At 41.6% G+C, this 20,776-nt stretch overlaps 1 protein-coding gene across 1 annotated transcript in view; it reads right to left on the bottom strand.

Moving 5' to 3' along the window:
- Positions 1 to 20,776, bottom strand: part of GSS (glutathione synthetase) — a 119,643-nt gene that overhangs the window by 52,738 nt on the left and 46,129 nt on the right. The window contains exon 4 of the mRNA XM_053697014.1: positions 12,418 to 12,493. Coding sequence (XP_053552989.1) covers positions 12,418 to 12,493 — 76 coding nt within the window. The remainder of the gene's footprint in view (positions 1 to 12,417; positions 12,494 to 20,776) is intronic.

Below are 20,776 nucleotides of genomic sequence, written 5' to 3'. Positions count from 1 at the left end.
CAGCAAAAGAGAGGGGGAGAGCAAAATAAAGGGGAGAGAGAGCAAAAGAGGGGGAATAGAGAGAGCAAAAGAGGGGGGATAGAGAGAGCAAAAAACAAAGGAGGAAGGGGGGCGGAGCCAGCTACTAAAGCAGCCAGACGTGTTTCTGTGAAGCTCCGAGCTTTTGGACATAATACTAGAGATAAATTCATATTTAAATGACAGAATTTCTCCTGCTGTTCAACAGAATATAAATACTAGCTGCTTTACGCTAACAGTAACGAAAGATACACTTTGAGGTGTTTTTTTTTTACACAGTTATAACCTCTTTGGAAACGCCACGTGGAGCCACTGACCTCCATCTACACTCAGCTAGCGCAACCAGCATGGAGGCCTTATTAGCATGGGAGCAACGTATCCAGCAACTTTTCGAGTGGCATTTTGTGAGCCTAGCTGAGGACATAACATCGCTGCTGAATCTCCTATCTCTACCGCAAGCACAGAAGCCCAGAAGTGCTGATCCGCTGCCCAGTGATGGGAATAGCGCTGTTGCAGAAAGATCAGCTACGTTGAGACCGGAGACCCGGTCTGGATCAGCTCCTTCATCTTCAAAGAGCAACGCAAATACCCAACTACCAACGGCACTTCACCTCGCTGTTCCCACAGGCCTTACACCCGCTCATGTCATTGCTGATGAGGCTATCGTGCGGAGCTGGGAGATGCATATTGAATTCAAAGTCCTGGTCGCCTATGTCGTTGATACGCAGGTGACTACTAGCTATCCTCACTTCAAAGGTAAATCGACAGCGTTGAAGATGACACCCAGTACCTCTTACCTTGATGCGAGAGTGTCAACTTTTCCACTGAGAGCCCGGATCTCCTATACTAGAGAAGATGGTTTCCCTCGCCCTGCAGGCTGTGTAGTGTATGCTTTTGGCAGGGGACTTGTATCCGCACATTGCAAGATGGACGAATGTGGTGTGGGTTAGTTAGAATTTCCCTTGCAACGTCATTGAGGACAGCTTAATCCTTTCCAGATTTGTTGTCTCAAGGACAGTATATAACAATGACTTATCACTTTAGTGAGGGTTTGTTTTTTTTGTTTTTTATTTGTATTGTATAATTGAGTTTCCCTATCTTCAGCACACATCTAGCTGACAAGGTTTTCGTCCCTATTTAAACTAACATTTCACACATTGGAATCACTATCCAACGGTATTAAATTAGACCCTGAGATCTATAGTAAGAACAATGTGTCTGACATATTAACCGTAGCTATATCAATAAAGTCTTGCGTAGGCTGTTTTCATGTGCAATCCTTGTTATCTTGGGATACTGTGGCTTTAAAGCCTATTACCGCTACCATGAGGCTTAAATATCATTCAACTAGTTTAATATTGATATAGCAGCAGCTTGCCTTTTTTTGATATACTTGAATAATGTATTCTTCCTACATGCACTCTTCTGTGGACTCTATCACCTGAAACATTTGTATAACGGCTTGTGTTTATACCCTGCTCATAAGTGGAAGTATGTCTGCAGTGAACTCGGCCACTTTTGCTTTGTAAATAGTTCTCACGCAAGTAGTATGTAATGTATTATGAAGCTACGGTCTGATACATTTTTGAATGCCTGTATGTAGACCTCTTTCTTGCATATACTGTCTGGAGATGCTTGTGATACCCATAAAGTGCTGTGATGTGCTCTATGCAGTCACGGAGGAAAGCATATCTAGATATTCTATTCCTAATGATGAGCCCCAATACTATTGGTGGAAAGTTATTTATATATTGAAATATTTATCTCACTCTGTCTCCTTGCAGCCTACAATAAATGGGTACACTATAATCTACGTACTAAGATAATGAGCCCCTGAGATATTACTACTTTTACCACTGAAGATGGCTAAGATATTTATATGTACCCTATCAAAACTGTTATAATTAGGCTGCCTTAAAGATCAGGGTTATGTATGTACATTTCCATAGTTCTTTGTAAGCAAATTAATACTTTTTTGTTTTTGTATGTCAGATCCTATACATGTTTTCACTTCTCTGAGCTATGTGTTCTATTCACATGTCTCTTGTCACCTCCTATTAGCATTTATATAGAAGCTCAATAGCTACCCACATACCAGTTATATTCTGCCCTCTGCTCTAATCTCCCACAAGCCTGTTTTCAACATCATTATCTGCATATTTACAGTTACAGTTCTTTTAAGTTTCTTATCTTAAAGGCCAATTTTATTATGTCATTTGGTATATGGTTAAGCGATTTTTCTACTGTCCTAGCTTTTGTCTCACTAACCTATACAGGGGATGCTTGCGTACTTGCTGAACACTAGAGGTATTATCAAGGAAGATATGTAATGTACTTAACTGCCTATTAGACCCTTATATCTACTGCTGCAGGGCATAGGGCCCGTGTCCTGTGGCGGACTTAATTTTTATGTCACCATGTTTTGAATAGGCGGAGATTGTCACCTAACAACCAGTCGCTCCCCATAAAGCCATGTGCTTGGCTTAGAAATGACTGATTAGATGGTTATTACCCCTTGCTTAATCTTATTGTTTTGTAAAAGCCTCGTGAGGTGCACATACTAATTAATTCTATAAATGCTGTACGACTGTTCTACCTACATATCTTGACCTGGTAGCAGTTGGGCTATTATAGTGATCATGTAGATTTCCATGTCACAGCTTGTGGAGTTTAGTCTTCACGACACTAGTGCTTTTATGGCTTTATTTTACACATCGTTCAGTATTTTGAGCTGACTGCAATTATAGGGTGTACCCCACATACCACAATTACTGGGTAAGACACGATTAACGTTAAGTACTTATGAAAAGAGGAGCTCCGGTTAAACATACATAATGACCTCCGTACCCCCCCATATTATAGTACTCAGGATAGGCTGGATTCATCCTGAGTCTTTAAAGCGGTTTCTCTCGTAACAAAACCGCAATTAACCTATGGTCTTAATATTTATATCTCTACGTATTATATATAAGCAATATTGTGTTCACAAAATTTCAGCTATTCCGATAATTGTATTATCTAGAACTAATATTGTACAAAGTCTGCATTTTCATATAAGAGATACTAGTTGGTGTTAACAACGTAATATTTTTTTTTTTTTTTTTACTTCTTCATGGTTGCTCTACCTTAGAGCTTATTGCTCATTTACTATATCTTCATATGTTATAGAATATATATGTATTATGTGAGCTTTATTTCTAATTCTTGCAAAACAAAGAAAAAGATTTGAAAATGTGAGGTTCACTCTATACACACTTTCAACTATCCTGTGATGTAATCAGTATGATTGTATAATACTTCTCTCAAGACATCGGATGTGATTCTTATTTCTGTATCATTGCAGTGGTTGATGTTTTGTTTATATTTTATTGTATATCAAACCTCAATAAAAAAAATATTTAAAAAAAAAAAAAACAAAGGAGAGGGGGAGAGAGTGAGCAAAGGAGAGGGGGAGAGAGCGAGCAAAAGAGAGGGGGAGAGAGCGAGCAAAAAAGAGAGGGGGAGAGAGCGAGCAAAAAAGAGAGGGGGAGAGAGCGAGCATAAAAGAGAGGGGGAGAGAGCGAGCAAAAAAGAGAGGGGGAGAGAGCGAGCAAAAAAGAGAGGGGGAGAGAGCGAGCAAAAAAGAGGGGGAGAGAGAGCAAAAGATAGGGGGGAGAGAGAGCAAAAGATAGGGGGGAGAGAAAGCAAAAGATAGGGGGAGGGAGAGAGCAAAAGAGAGGGGAGAGAGAGAGAGAGCAAAAGAGAGGGGGGAGAGAGAGCAAAAGAGAGGGGGAGAGAGAGAGCAAAAGAGGGGGAATAGAGAGAGCAAAAAACAAAGGAGAGGGGGAGAGAATGAGCAAAGGAGAGAGAGAGCAAAAGAAAGTAGAGAGAGCAAAAGAAAGGAGAGAGAGCAAAAGAAAGGAGAGAGAGAGAGAGAGAGAGAGAGAGAGAGAGAGAGAGCAAAAGAAAGGAGAGAGAGCAAAAGAGAGGGGGAGCAAAAGAGAGGGGGAGAGAGAGAGCAAAAGAGAGGGGGAGAGAGAGAGCAAAAGAGAGGGGGAGAGAGAGAGCAAAATAGAGGGGGAGAGAGAGAGCCAAAGAGAGGGGGAGAGAGAGAGCAAAAGAGAGGGGGAGAGAGAGAGCAAAAGAGAGGGGGAGAGAGAGAGAGCAAAAGAGAGGGGGAGAGAGAGAGAGCAAAAGAGAGGGGGAGAGAGAGAGAGCAAAAGAGAGGGGGAGAGAGAGAGAGAGCAAAAAAGAGGGGGAGAGAGAGAGCAAAAGAGAGGGGGAGAGAGAGAGAGAGCAAAAGAGAGGGGGAGAGAGAGAGAGAGCAAAAGAGAGGGGGAGAGAGAGAGAGCAAAAGAGAGGGGGAGAGAGAGAGAGCAAAAGAGAGGGGGAGAGAGAGAGCAAAAGAGAAGGGGAGAGAGAGAGCAAAAGAGAGGGGGAGAGAGAGAGAGCAAAAGAGAGGGGGAGAGAGAGAGCAAAAGAGAGGGGGGAAGAGAGAGCAAAAGAGAGCATAAGAGAGGGGGGAGATAGAGAGAGAAATGGAAAGGGGGGGAGAGAAAGAGCAACAGAGAGGGGGAGAGAGACAGCAAAAGAGAGGGGGGAGAGCAAAATAAAGGGGAGAGAGCAAAAGAGGGGGGAGAGAGCGAGCAAAGGAGAGGGGGAGAGAGCGAGCAAAGGAGAGGGGGAGAGAGCGAGCAAAGGAGAGGGGGAGAGAGCGAGCAAAGGAGAGGGGGAGAGAGCGAGCAAAGGAGAGGGGGAGAGAGCGAGCAAAGGAGAGGGGGAGAGAGCGAGCAAAGGAGAGGGGGAGAGAGAGAGCAAAGGAGAGGGGGAGAGAGCGAGCAAAAGAGAGGGGGAGAGAGCGAGCAAAAGAGAGGGGGAGAGAGCAAAAGAGAGAGGGAGAGAGCAAAAGAGGGGGGAAGAGAGCAAAAGATAGGGGGAGAGAGAGAGCAAAAGAGAGGGGAGAGAGAGATTGAGAGCAAAAGAGAGGGGGGAGAGAGAGAGCAAAAGAGAGGGGGGAGAGAGAGAGCAAAAGAGAGGGGGGAGAGAGAGAGCAAAAGAGAGGGGGGAGAGAGAGAGCAAAAGAGAGGGGGGAGAGAGAGAGCGAGCAAAAGAGGGGGAATAGAGAGAGCAAAAAACAAAGGAGAGGGGGAGAGAATGAGCAAAGGAGAGGGGGAGAGAGCGAGCAAAAGAGAGGGGGAGAGAATGAGCAAAGGAGAGGGGGAGAGAATGAGCAAAGGAGAGGGGGAGAGAGCGAGCAAAAGAGAGAGGGGGGAGAGAGCAAAAGAGGGGGGAGAGAGCAAAAGAGGGGGGATAGAGAGAGCAAAAAACAAAGCAGAGGGGGAGAGAGTGAGCAAAGGAGAGGGGGAGAGAGTGAGCAAAGGAGAGGGGGAGAGAGTGAGCAAAGGAGAAGGGGAGAGAGCGAGCAAAGGAGAGGGGGAGAGAGTGAGCAAAGGAGAGGGGGAGAGAGCAAGCAAAAGAGAGGGGGAGAGAATGAGCAAAGGAGAGGGGGAGAGAGAGCGAGCAAAAGAGAGAGGGGGGAGAGAATGAGCAAAGGAGAGGGGGAGAGAGAGCGAGCAAAAGAGAGAGGGGGGAGAGAGCAAAAGAGGGGGGATAGAGAGAGCAAAAAACAAAGGAGAGGGGGAGAGAGTGAGCAAAGGAGAGGGGGAGAGAGTGAGCAAAGGAGAGGGGGAGAGAGCGAGCAAAGGAGAGGGGGGAGAGAGCGAGCAAAGGAGAGGGGGGAGAGAGCGAGCAAAGGAGAGGGGGGAGAGAGCGAGCAAAGGAGAGGGGGAGAGAGCGAGCAAAGGAGAGGGGGGAGAGAGCGAGCAAAGGAGAGGGGGAAGAGAGCGAGCAAAGGAGAGGGGGAGAGAGAGCAAAAGAGAGGGGGGAAGAGAGAGCAAAAGATAGGGGGGGAGAGAGAGCAAAAGAGAGGGGGGAGAGAAAGAGAGCAAAAGAGGGGGCGAGAGAGAGAGCAAAAGAGGGGGAATAGAGAGCAAAAGAGGGGGAATAGAGAGAGCAAAAGAAGGAGAATAGAGAGAGCAAAAGAGGGAGAATAGAGAGAGCAAAAGAGGGAGAATAGAGAGAGCAAAAGAGGGGGAATAGAGAGAGCTAAAAACAAAGGAGAGGGGGAGAGAGTGAGCAAAGGAGAGGGGGAGAGAGCGAGCAAAAGAGAGGGGGGATAGAGAGAGAGCAAGGGGTGGAACCGCTGTACTGCAAAAAAACAGAATTTATGTTTACCTGATAAATTACTTTCTCCAACGGTGTGTCCGGTCCACGGCGTCATCCTTACTTGTGGGATATTCTCTTCCCCAACAGGAAATGGCAAAGAGCCCAGCAAAGCTGGTCACATGATCCCTCCTAGGCTCCGCCTACCCCAGTCATTCGACCGACGTTAAGGAGGAATATTTGCATAGGAGAAACCATATGGTACCGTGGTGACTGTAGTTAAAGAAAATAAATTATCAGACCTGATTAAAAAAACCAGGGCGGGCCGTGGACCGGACACACCGTTGGAGAAAGTAATTTATCAGGTAAACATAAATTCTGTTTTCTCCAACATAGGTGTGTCCGGTCCACGGCGTCATCCTTACTTGTGGGAACCAATACCAAAGCTTTAGGACACGGATGAAGGGAGGGAGCAAATCAGGTCACCTAAATGGAAGGCACCACGGCTTGCAAAACCTTTCTCCCAAAAATAGCCTCAGAAGAAGCAAAAGTATCAAACTTGTAAAATTTGGTAAAAGTGTGCAGTGAAGACCAAGTCGCTGCCCTACATATCTGATCAACAGAAGCCTCGTTCTTGAAGGCCCATGTGGAAGCCACAGCCCTAGTGGAATGAGCTGTGATTCTTTCGGGAGGCTGCCGTCCGGCAGTCTCGTAAGCCAATCTGATGATGCTTTTAATCCAAAAAGAGAGAGAGGTAGAAGTTGCTTTTTGACCTCTCCTTTTACCGGAATAAACAACAAACAAGGAAGATGTTTGTCTAAAATCCTTTGTAGCATCCAAATAGAATTTTAGAGCGCGAACAACATCCAAATTGTGCAACAAACGTTCCTTCTTTGAAACTGGTTTCGGACATAGAGAAGGTACGATAATCTCCTGGTTAATGTTTTTGTTAGAAACAACTTTTGGAAGAAAACCAGGTTTAGTACGTAAAACCACCTTATCTGCATGGAACACCAGATAAGGAGGAGAACACTGCAGAGCAGATAATTCTGAAACTCTTCTAGCAGAAGAAATTGCAACTAAAAACAAAACTTTCCAAGATAATAACTTAATATCAACGGAATGCAAGGGTTCAAACGGAACCCCCTGAAGAACTGAAAGAACTAAATTGAGACTCCAAGGAGGAGTCAAAGGTTTGTAAACAGGCTTAATTCTAACCAGAGCCTGAACAAAGGCTTGAACATCTGGCACAGCGGCCAGCTTTTTGTGAAGTAACACAGACAAGGCAGAAATCTGTCCCTTCAGGGAACTTGCAGATAATCCTTTTTCCAATCCTTCTTGAAGGAAGGATAGAATCCTAGGAATCTTAACCTTGTCCCAAGGGAATCCTTTAGATTCACACCAACAGATATATTTTTTCCAAATTTTGTGGTAAATCTTTCTAGTTACAGGCTTTCTGGCCTGAACAAGAGTATCGATAACCGAATCTGAGAACCCTCGCTTCGATAAGATCAAGCGTTCAATCTCCAAGCAGTCAGCTGGAGTGAAACCAGATTCGGATGTTCGAACGGACCCTGAACAAGAAGGTCTCGTCTCAAAGGTAGCTTCCAAGGAGGAGCCGATGACATATTCACCAGATCTGCATACCAAGTCCTGCGTGGCCACGCAGGAGCTATCAAGATCACCGACGCCCTCTCCTGATTGATCCTGGCTACCAGCCTGGGGATGAGAGGAAACGGCGGGAACACATAAGCTAGTTTGAAGGTCCAAGGTGCTACTAGTGCATCCACTAGAGCCGCCTTGGGATCCAGGGATCTGGACCCGTAGCAAGGAACTTTGAAGTTCTGACGAGAGGCCATCAGATCCATGTCTGGAATGCCCCACAGCTGAGTGACTTGGGCAAAGATTTCCGGATGGAGTTCCCACTCCCCCGGATGCAATGTCTGACGACTCAGAAAATCCGCTTCCCAATTTTCCACTCCTGGGATGTGGATAGCAGACAGGTGGCAGGAGTGAGACTCCGCCCATAGAATGATTTTGGTCACTTCTTCCATCGCCAGGGAACTCCTTGTTCCCCCCTGATGGTTGATGTACGCAACAGTTGTCATGTTGTCTGATTGAAACCGTATGAACTTGGCCCTCGCTAGCTGAGGCCAAGCCTTGAGAGCATTGAATATCGCTCTCAGTTCCAGAATATTTATCGGTAGAAGAGATTCTTCCCGAGACCAAAGACCCTGAGCTTTCAGGGATCCCCAGACCGCGCCCCAGCCCATCAGACTGGCGTCGGTCGTGACAATGACCCACTCTGGTCTGCGGAATGTCATCCCTCGTGACAGGTTGTCCAGGGACAGCCACCAACGGAGTGAGTCTCTGGTCTTCTGATTTACTTGTATCTTCGGAGACAAGTCTGTATAGTCCCCATTCCACTGACTGAGCATGCACAGTTGTAATGGTCTTAGATGAATGCGTGCAAAAGGAACTATGTCCATTGCCGCTACCATCAACCCGATCACTTCCATGCACTGAGCTATGGAAGGAAGAGGAACGGAATGAAGTATCCGACAAGAGTCTAGAAGTTTTGTTTTTCTGGCCTCTGTCAGAAAAATCCTCATTTCTAAGGAGTCTATTATTGTTCCCAAGAAGGGAACCCTTGTTGACGGAGATAGAGAACTCTTTTCCACGTTCACTTTCCATCCGTGAGATCTGAGAAAGGCCAGGACAATGTCCGTGTGAGCCTTTGCTTGAGGAAGGGACGACGCTTGAATCAGAATGTCGTCCAAGTAAGGTACTACAGCAATGCCCCTTGGTCTTAGCACAGCTAGAAGGGACCCTAGTACCTTTGTGAAAATCCTTGGAGCAGTGGCTAATCCGAAAGGAAGCGCCACGAACTGGTAATGTTTGTCCAGGAATGCGAACCTCAGGAACCGATGATGTTCCTTGTGGATAGGAATATGTAGATACGCATCCTTTAAATCCACCGTGGTCATGAATTGACCTTCCTGGATGGAAGGAAGAATAGTTCGAATGGTTTCCATCTTGAACGATGGAACCTTGAGAAACTTGTTTAAGATCTTGAGATCTAAGATTGGTCTGAACGTTCCCTCTTTTTTGGGAACTATAAACAGATTGGAGTAGAACCCCATCCCTTGTTCTCTTAATGGAACGGGATGAATCACTCCCATTTTTAACAGGTCTTCTACACAATGTAAGAATGCCTGTCTTTTTATGTGGTCTGAAGACAACTGAGACCTGTGGAACCTCCCCCTTGGGGGAAGTCCCTTGAATTCCAGAAGATAACCTTGGGAGACTATCTCTAGCGCCCAAGGATCCAGAACATCTCTTGCCCAAGCCTGAGCGAAGAGAGAGAGTCTGCCCCCCACCAGATCCGGTCCCGGATCGGGGGCCAACATTTCATGCTGTCTTGGTAGCAGTGGCAGGTTTCTTGGCCTGCTTTCCCTTGTTCCAGCCTTGCATTGGTCTCCAAGCTGGCTTGGCTTGAGAAGTATTACTCTCTTGCTTAGAGGACGTAGCACCTTGGGCTGGTCCGTTTCTACGAAAGGGACGAAAATTAGGTTTATTTTTTGCCTTGAAAGGCCGATCCTGAGGAAGGGCGTGGCCCTTACCCCCAGTGATATCCGAGATAATCTCTTTCAAGTCAGGGCCAAACAGCGTTTTCCCCTTGAAAGGAATGTTAAGTAGCTTGTTCTTGGAAGACGCATCAGCCGACCAAGATTTCAACCAAAGCGCTCTGCGCGCCACAATAGCAAACCCAGAATTCTTAGCCGCTAACCTAGCCAATTGCAAAGTGGCGTCTAGGGTGAAAGAATTAGCCAATTTGAGAGCATTGATTCTGTCCATAATCTCCTCATAAGGAGGAGAATCACTGTCGACCGCCTTTATCAGCTCATCGAACCAGAAACATGCGGCTGTAGCGACAGGGACAATGCATGAAATTGGTTGTAGAAGGTAACCCTGCTGAACAAACATCTTTTTAAGCAAACCTTCTAATTTTTTATCCATAGGATCTTTGAAAGCACAACTATCCTCTATGGGTATAGTGGTGCGTTTGTTTAAAGTGGAAACCGCTCCCTCGACCTTGGGGACTGTCTGCCATAAGTCCTTTCTGGGGTCGACCATAGGAAACAATTTTTTAAATATGGGGGGAGGGACGAAAGGAATACCGGGCCTTTCCCATTCTTTATTAACAATGTCCGCCACCCGCTTGGGTATAGGAAAAGCTTCTGGGAGCCCCGGCACCTCTAGGAACTTGTCCATTTTACATAGTTTCTCTGGGATGACCAACTTGTCACAATCATCCAGAGTGGATAATACCTCCTTAAGCAGAATGCGGAGATGTTCCAACTTAAATTTAAATGCAATCACATCAGGTTCAGCTTGTTGAGAAATGTTCCCTGAATCAGTAATTTCTCCCTCAGACAAAACCTCCCTGGCCCCATCAGACTGAGTTAGAGGCCCTTCAGAAATATTAATATCAGCGTCGTCATGCTCTTCAGTATCTAAAACAGAGCAGTCGCGCTTACGCTGATAAGTGTTCATTTTGGCTAAAATGTTTTTGACAGAATTATCCATTACAGCCGTTAATTGTTGCATAGTAAGGAGTATTGGCGCGCTAGATGTACTAGGGGCCTCCTGAGTGGGCAAGACTCGTGTAGACGAAGGAGGGAATGATGCAGTACCATGCTTACTCCCCTCACTTGAGGAATCATCTTGGGCATCATTGTCATTGTCACATAAATCACATTTATTTAAATGAATAGGAATTCTGGCTTCCCCACATTCAGAACACAGTCTATCTGGTAGTTCAGACATGTTAAACAGGCATAAACTTGATAACAAAGTACAAAAAACGTTTTAAAATAAAACCGTTACTGTCACTTTAAATTTTAAACTGAACACACTTTTTTACTGCAAATGCGAAAAAACATGAAGTAATTGTTCAAAATTCACCAAATTTTCACCACAGTGTCTTAAAGCCTTAAAAGTATTGCACACCAAATTTGGAAGCTTTAACCCTTAAAATAACGGAACCGGAGCCGTTTTGAACTTTAACCCCTTTACAGTCCCTGGTATCTGCTTTGCTGAGACCCAACCAAGCCCCAAGGGGAATACGATACCAAATGACGCCTTCAGAAAGTCTTTTCTAAGTATCAGAGCTCCTCTCACATGCGACTGCATGCCATGCCTCTCAAAAACAAGTGCGCAACACCGGCGCGAAAATGAGGCTCTGCCTATGCTTTGGGAAAGCCCCTAAAGAATAAGGTGTCTAAAACAGAGCCTGCCGATATTATTATATCAAAATACCCAGATAAAATGATTCCTCAAGGCTAAATATGTGTTAATAAACAATCGATTTAGTTTTAATAAGCCCTTTTTGAAGCCCTTATTTACAATCGTAATAAACATGGCTTACCGGATCCCAGAGGGAAAATGACAGCTTCCAGCATTACATCGTCTTGTTAGAATGTGTCATACCTCAAGCAGCAAGAGACTGCTCACTGTTCCCCCAACTGAAGTTAATTGCTCTCAACAGTCCTGTGTGGAACAGCCATGGATTTTAGTGACGGTTGCTAAAATCATTTTCCTCATACAAACAGAAATCTTCATCTCTTTTCTGTTTCTGAGTAAATAGTACATACCAGCACTATTTCAAAATAACAAACTCTTGATTGAATAATAAAAACTACAGTTAAACACTAAAAAACTCTAAGCCATCTCCGTGGAGATGTTGCCTGTACAACGGCAAAGAGAATGACTGGGGTAGGCGGAGCCTAGGAGGGATCATGTGACCAGCTTTGCTGGGCTCTTTGCCATTTCCTGTTGGGGAAGAGAATATCCCACAAGTAAGGATGACGCCGTGGACCGGACACACCTATGTTGGAGAAATGGCGAGTGTACACAGGCTTTAGGATATATATATATAAAACCTCATTCCCCAAGGTTCACTTGGGGTGGATGCCAGAGGATCTTCAACCCCCTAGGCAGAGGCTAAAAAAATAGTGTACATGGGCTCTATGTCCAGCAGCGTTTGGGTAATCCTAGGATTACGTGGGTAAAGCCTGATGTATGATCTTACATCTGGCTTTACCCACAGCCGCTGCGGTAATGTTAGTTTTACCCAGGAAATCCTAGGATTACCCAGATATCTGACTTTACCCGTAACACACACACACACATATATACTGTATATATCATATGCATAATATTTCAAGTTTCTATTTTAAAATCTTTTCAACATACCTGCGCTAATCCTTCACTCTGTACTTCTCTATGGATTCTGAAGAGTCGCTCTATAAAATCATCCACTTTAATTGTGCTGAAAGACAGAATTATGCATACAAGTGGAAGAAACATGTCACACATATACAGTATTCCAAGCAACAATGAGTTTATTTTTCAGATTGAATATAGTGAAAAAAAGACAATATCTTCTAAACCCAAAAGTTGCCAGAGCTGTCAGGTATCAGCTCCATCTGTGTTTTGGTTGCAACTCTTTCCTGCCGTGCTTTTGGCATGAATGAAGAGCTTCCTTGTCTCTTTCTTGCCTCTTGATCTACTTTGTTTTTTTTACTGCTGACACTGATGTTAATTACAATTTTTGGATTCTGATTTATTAAAACTCTTGCATATAACAATCGTATTTAAATGAAAAATCACTACAAATGCACCTGTTATTTATTTAGAATATATTTAGAATATATTAAGCATTCACAGCAAAGGCTTCACAGTAATAAGGGATTTCACAGCTAAGGTCAGGCATACAAAGGTAGGTGTGCACAAGCAACTAGCAGTCTAATTCCATTTATGGCATGCTGGCAGGCACTGCTACTTACAGTTTGTAATTTCCCGTTTGCTTTTATATTTTATACAAATATAGGATTTAGAAATTATTAGCTTCTATTTGTCTATGTACCCGTGTTATGAGTCTTGTATTCTGATCTTGTAGCTGCCAGGGAAACAGAATTATTATAGTATCTTAGCACTATATTCACTGCGGTACAATTCTGCAGATATCCACCAGGTGGCGACAGCAGCTTGCAGATGTTTCCAGGATCTTACACATACTGCAATCATATCTAAAAATAGTCATTCTGAAAATATATACCTAATGCAAACTAAAAAAATTACTGACATCAATATATTAAATTATCTTAAATAAAGAGAACACAGTGTTGTCCTCACAAAAACACATCATATATCCTTGTGCTGTAAAAGTTTTAATTTCCCTGAAAATACATTTATCATTTAAAAAAATAAATACTCTGAATTAAACAAGTTACCTCTTGATTTCATGCATATTTTTTCAGTTATTTAAAAACTAGTATACATAGAAAACAGAATAAAAGATGGAATTATATATATTTGTCATCAACGCGTTTTCTCCCTCTTACAGGGCTTTCTCAATCTTCTTCTCGATCTTGAGAAAGCCCTGTAAGAGGGAGAAACGCGTTGATGACAAATCACAGCTATCCTGCACTTTCTATTACACCTATAAGGACTTTAATGGTATATTGATAAGTACAAAGGTGACAGCTAAACCTTTTGTGCTATACGCAATTCCACGGTGAGCACTAGGACCGCACTGGGAAAAGACATGGTCTTAAGCCAAGCTGGTTCCAAGTTTCTCCAATTAAGCCCGTGAGCTGCAAGAAGATTCTAAAGAGAGATTCTGATGTAAGCCGATACATGTAACGAAGTTTAACCCTGCGTGCTGTGTTGCACTAAGAGCGGGGATTCCTCTTTTCATCTATCTACACTATAGCGGCCGCTATATTTAGCCTGTCAGTGATCCTGACCAATAGGATCTTCTTTTAGAGACAACACCCCTAACCAGTGACGTCACTGGACACACATACGCCTCATGGAGGTGTTACTGGACAAACAAACAGAACTTTAGAAGGTAATACGTATGAATCTTATCTGGAATTGATCCCCTTATGTGTTCCTTTGGGGGCCTTAATGATTTATTTGATTAACGCAGAGACCTAATCTATCTTATTGGCAACAGCAGTCAATTGTTTTTATCCGGTTGTACGCTTTTTATCATATCGGAGACGTCCGATTTTTAATGTCTTTACATTTATGTATTCTATCTGTACAGGGTTTGTACTTTATTTAAATGTCTGATTAAACCTTTTTGCATAGCAAGTATATTTCTTAAATTGTGTTTACTACTACACCTTTAGCTTCTTTTAGCGCTTCTCCATATATCTTTGTTCTCTAACTATCGTTTTTTTCCCTAATGTGAGGGACTTTTAGGGTTGGAGCAGTTTGGTGTCTCTTGCGCACACTTTAACATACACGTACATACATATTTTATTATTTTTGTTATTTTATTTTTATTATTATTTATTTATTTTTATTTTTTTAAAAGGGACACAAAAGTCAAAATCACAATTCGGATAGAGCATGAAAATTTAAACAACTTTATATTCTATTATCATATTAAAGGGACAGTCAACACCAAATATGTTATTGTTTAAAAAGATAGATAATCCATTTATTACCCATTCCCTAGTTTTGCATAACCAACACTGTTATATTAATACTCTTTTAACCACTATGATCACCTTGTATCTAAGCTTCTGCAGACTGACTTTTCTGCTGACTCTTAAAGAGACTCTACTCAAGTAAAAATTAAACTTTCATGATTCAGATAGAGCATCAATTTTAAAAAACTTTCCAATTTACTTACATTAACAAAATGAGCAGTCTCTTTTCATATTTACACTTTTTGAGTCATCAGCTCCTACTGAGCATGTGCAAGAATTCCCAGCATATACGTATATGCATTTGTGATTGGCTGATGGCTGTCACATGATACAGAAGGAGTGGAAATAGACATAACTTAGAACATTTGTCTGAAAAAAAATACTACTTATTTCAATTTAAGACTAAGTGCTATTGCATTGTCTTTTTATCATGCATTTGTTGATTATGCAAATCTAATGTATTTACTGGTCCTTTAGATAACATTGTGCTGACTCCCGTGGAGTTATCTGTATGACCCACACAAACAAACAGTACATTTTATTAGCTATTCACAGCCAGACAGTAAGATAAGAGGCAGTTTTCAAAGGTTTATAAATCGGACCAGTCAACACAGTAGATTGGCATAAACAACAAACGCACGATAAGAAGACAATGCAATAGCACTTAGTCTGAACTTCAAATGAGAAGTAGATTTTTGTTAAATAAATTGCAAAGTTATGTCTATTTCCACTTCCCCTGTACCATGTGACAGTCATCAACCAATCACAAATGCATATACATATATGCTGTGAATTCTTGCACGTGCCCAGTAGGAGCCGGTGACTCAAAAAGTGTAAATATAAAAAGACTGTGCTCATTTTGTTAATGGAAGTAATTTGGAAAGTTGTTTAAAATTGCTGCTCTGTCTGAATCATGAAGTTTAATTTTGACTTGAGTGTTCCTTTAAGCATTCCTAAGTTTAGCCTTTAACAAAAAAAAAGAGAAAAAAGCAAATTTGATGATAAAAATCACATGTCCTGTCTGAATCATGAAAGTTTAATTTGGACTTTACTGTCCCTATACTTTGTTCTATTTGTACCCTTTGTGGAACAGTGTGCCTAGGTAGGTTTAGGAGCGTGTATGTATCTTGAGCACTATAAGGTATCAATGTTTGCAATGTTATACATCAGTGTTGTCCCCAGGACCTATTTAACAGGTACACCACTCGGCTGACTTTACTGACCAGCCAGCTAATATGTGACCCAATATTAAGAGAATATTAAATTTTTTTCAAAGTTTGTTGTACAAATTACAATTCTCTGTGTAAGTGGTTATGAAACATTAGCACTATTTATACAGCCCCCTAGTAGCTTTGTTACCGCCTCTCTTCATGGAACTAAATAGATCTGTTTTTATTGTTTTGGGATTCTCTTTTTGCTCTTCTTTTTAATATATTATTTTTGCCCCTCAATATATATATATATTTTTTTTTGTGTCCTATTATTTTTGCTCTCCAATATATATTTTCACATTCCAGTATATTTTTTGCGCTCCAATATACATTGTAATTGCGCCTTATTGAGAGCTTCTTTTTTTTTCTAACATTGCTTCTATAAATGGTAGAGAATAGATTTCTAAAGCTGTTTTCCACAGTAGTTATGGAGAACTTTAATGCACGCGTTTGCAGGAGGACTGTCAGTTTCCTAAAGGAGAAAATAAATGTGTAACAAGTCGCATTAATGAGGAGTACTATATGAAATACGACTAAAACAATCTAATTTAACCCCTTTCTTGGTGCACCTGTGCGGCAAGGAGAACGGGAGCAGAATAGGAGAATTTTACAGTCGAACTTGCACAATTTTAGGCACAATTTTAGGCACAATTTTTTTCATGAAAAATAGGGGCTTTTATTCGTGTGTGCATTTTTATGTGCAAATATTGGAGAATAGCAATGATAAATTTGGCTCTATATGGCAGCAGTATGTGCAATGTTATACATAATTGAGCGCTATATGGTAGCAGTAGATGCAATTTTATACACAGCTGAGCACTATATAGCAGCAGTATGTGCAATGTTATACACAGCTGAGCGCTATATAGCAGCAGTATGTGCAATGTTATACACAGTTGAGCGCTATATGGCAGCAGTATGTGCAATGTTATACACAGCTGAGCGCTATATAGCAGCAGTATGTGCAATGTTATACACAGTTGAGCGCTATATGGCAGCAGTATGTGCAATGTTATACACAGTTGAGCACTATATAGCAGCAGTATGTAAAATGTTATACATAGTTGAGCACTACATGGTAGCAGTATGTGCAATGTAATACATAGTTGAGCACTACATGGTAGCAGTATGTGCAATGTAATACATAGTTGAGCACTACATGGTAGCAGTATGTGCAATGTTATACATAGTTGAGCAGTATATGGCAGCAGTATGTGCAATGTAATACATAGTTGAGCACTATATAGCAGCAGTATGTGTAACGTTATACACACTTGAGCACTATATAGCAGCAGTATGTGTAACGTTATACACACTTGAGCACTATATGGCAGCAGTATGTGCAACGTTATACACACTTGAGCACTATATAGCAGCAGTATGTGCAACGTTATACACACTTGAGAACTATATGGCAGCAGTATGTGCAACGTTATACACACTTGAGCACTACATGGCTGCAGTATGTGCAATGTTATACACAGTTGAGCACTATATAGCAGCAGTATGTGCAACGTTATACACACTTGAGCACTATATGGCAGCAGTATGTGCAACGTTATACACACTTGAGCACTACATGGCTGCAGTATGTGCAATGTTATACATAGTTGAGCACTATATAGCAGCAGTATGTGCAATGTTATACATAGTTGAGCACTATATAGCAGCAGTATGTGCAATGTTATACATAGTTGAGCAGTATATGGCAGTAGTATGTGCAATGTTATACATAGTTGAGCACTATATAGCAGCAGTATGTGCAATGTTATACATAGTTGAGCAGTATATGGCAGTAGTATGTGCAACGTTATACACACTTGAGCACTACATGGCTGCAGTATGTGCAATGTTATACATAGTTGAGCACTATATAGCAGCAGTATGTGCAATGTTATACATAGTTGAGCACTATATAGCAGCAGTATGTGCAATGTTATACATAGTTGAGCAGTATATGGCAGTAGTATGTGCAATGTTATACACAGCTGAGCACTATATAGCAGCAGTATGTGCAATGTTATACACAGCTGAGCGCTATATAGCAGCAGTATGTGCAATGTTATACACAGTTGAGCGCTATATGGCAGCAGTATGTGCAATGTTATACACAGCTGAGCGCTATATAGCAGCAGTATGTGCAATGTTATACACAGTTGAGCGCTATATGGCAGCAGTATGTGCAATGTTATACACAGTTGAGCACTATATAGCAGCAGTATGTGCAATGTTATACATAGTTGAGCACTACATGGTAGCAGTATGTGCAATGTAATACATAGTTGAGCACTACATGGTAGCAGTATGTGCAATGTAATACATAGTTGAGCACTACATGGTAGCAGTATGTGCAATGTTATACATAGTTGAGCAGTATATGGCAGCAGTATGTGCAATGTAATACATAGTTGAGCACTATATAGCAGCAGTATGTGTAACGTTATACACACTTGAGCACTATATAGCAGCAGTATGTGTAACGTTATACACACTTGAGCACTATATGGCAGCAGTATGTGCAACGTTATACACACTTGAGCACTACATGGCTGCAGTATGTGCAATGTTATACACAGTTGAGCACTATATAGCAGCAGTATGTGCAACGTTATACACACTTGAGAACTATATGGCAGCAGTATGTGCAACGTTATACACACTTGAGCACTACATGGCTGCAGTATGTGCAATGTTATACATAGTTGAGCACTATATAGCAGCAGTATGTGCAATGTTATACATAGTTGAGCACTATATAGCAGCAGTATGTGCAATGTTATACATAGTTGAGCAGTATATGGCAGTAGTATGTGCAATGTTATACATAGTTGAGCACTATATAGTAGCAGTATGTGCAATGTAATACATAGTTGAGCACTATATAGCAGCAGTATGTGTAACGTTATACACACTTGAGCACTATTTGGCAGCAGTATGTGCAACGTTATACACACTTGAGCACTATATGGCAGCAGCATGTGCAAAGTTATACACACTTGAGCACTACATGGCTGCAGTATGTGCAATGTTATACACACTTGAGCACTACATGGCTGCAGTATGTGCAACGTTATACACACTTGAGCACTACATGGCTGCAGTATGTGCAATGTTATACACACTTGAGCACTATATAGCAGCAGTATGTGCAATGTTATACACAATTGAGCACTACATGGCTGCAGTATGTGCAATGTTATACACACTTGAGCACTACATGGCTGCAGTATGTGCAATGTTATACACAGTTGAGCACTATATAGCAGCAGTATGTGCAATGTTATACACAGTTGAGCACTATATGGCTGCAGTATGTGCAATGTTATACACAGTTGAGCACTATATAGCTGCAGTATGTGCAATGTTATACACAGTTGAGCACTATATAGTAGCAGTATGTGCAATGTTATACATAGTTGAGCAGTATATAGCAGCAGTATGTGCAATGTTATACATAGTTGAGCACTATATAGTAGCAGTATGTGCAATGTTATACATAGTTGAGCACTATATAGCAGCAGTATGTGCAATGTTATACACAGCTGAGCGCTATATAGCAGCAGTATGTGCAACGTTATACATAGTTGAGCACTATATAGCAGCAGTATGTGCAATGTTATACACAGTTGAGCACTATATAGCAGCAGTATGTGCAACGTTATACATAGTTGAGCACTATATAGCAGCAGTATGTAAAATGTTATACATAGTTGAGCACTATATAGCAGCAGTATGTGAAATGTTATACATAGTTGAGCACTATATAGCAGCAGTATGTAATATGTTATACATAGTTGAGCACTATATAGCAGCAGTATGTGCAATGTTATACATAGTTGAGCAGTATATGGCAGCAGTATGTGCAATGTTATACATAGTTGAGCACTATATAGCAGCAGTATGTGCAATGTTATACATAGTTGAGCACTACATAGCAGCAGTATGTAATATGTTATACATAGTTGAGCACTACATAGCAGCAGTATGTGCAATGTTATAAATAGTTGAGCAGTATATGGCAGCAGTATGTGCAATGTAATACATAGTTGAGCACTATATAGCAGCAGTATGTGCAACGTTATACATAGTTGAGCACTATATAGCAGCAGTATGTGCAATGTTATAAATAGTTGAGCAGTATATGGCAGCAGTATGTGCAATGTAATACATAGTTGAGCACTATATAGAAGCAGTATGTGCAATGTTATACATAGTTGAGCACTATATAGCAGCAGTATGTGCAATGTTATACATAGTTGAGCACTATATAGCAGCAGTATATAAAAAGTTATACATAGTTGAGCACTATATAGCAGCAGTATGTGCAATGTTATACATAGTTGAGCACTATATAGCAGCAGTATGTGCAATGTTATACATAGTTGAGCACTATATAGTAGCAGTATGTGCAATGTTATACATAGTTGAGCACTATATAGTAGCAGTATGTGCAATGTTATACATAGTTGAGCAGTATATGGCAGCAGTATGTGCAATGTTATACATAGTTGAGCACTATATAGTAGCAGTATGTGCAATGTTATACATAGTTGAGCACTATATAGCAGCAGTATGTGCAATGTTATACTTAGTTGAGCACTATATAGCAGCAGTATGTGCAATGTTATACATAGTTGAGCACTATATAGCAGCAGTATGTGCAATGTTATACATAGTTGAGCACTATATAGCAGCAGTATGTGCAATGTTATACATAGTTGAGCACTATATAGCAGCAGTATGTGCAATGTTATACATAGTTGAGAAGTATATAGCAGCAGTATGTGCAATGTAATACACAGTTGAGCACTATATAGCAGCAGTATGTGCAATGTTATACTTAGTTGAGCACTATATAGCAGCAGTATGTGCAATGTTATACATAGTTGAGCACTA

This window comes from Bombina bombina, chromosome 1 (genome assembly GCF_027579735.1).
Source record: "Bombina bombina isolate aBomBom1 chromosome 1, aBomBom1.pri, whole genome shotgun sequence".
In the NCBI taxonomy this organism is placed as follows: Eukaryota; Metazoa; Chordata; class Amphibia; order Anura; family Bombinatoridae; genus Bombina; species Bombina bombina.
This window is presented reverse-complemented; position numbering and strand designations above follow the sequence as displayed.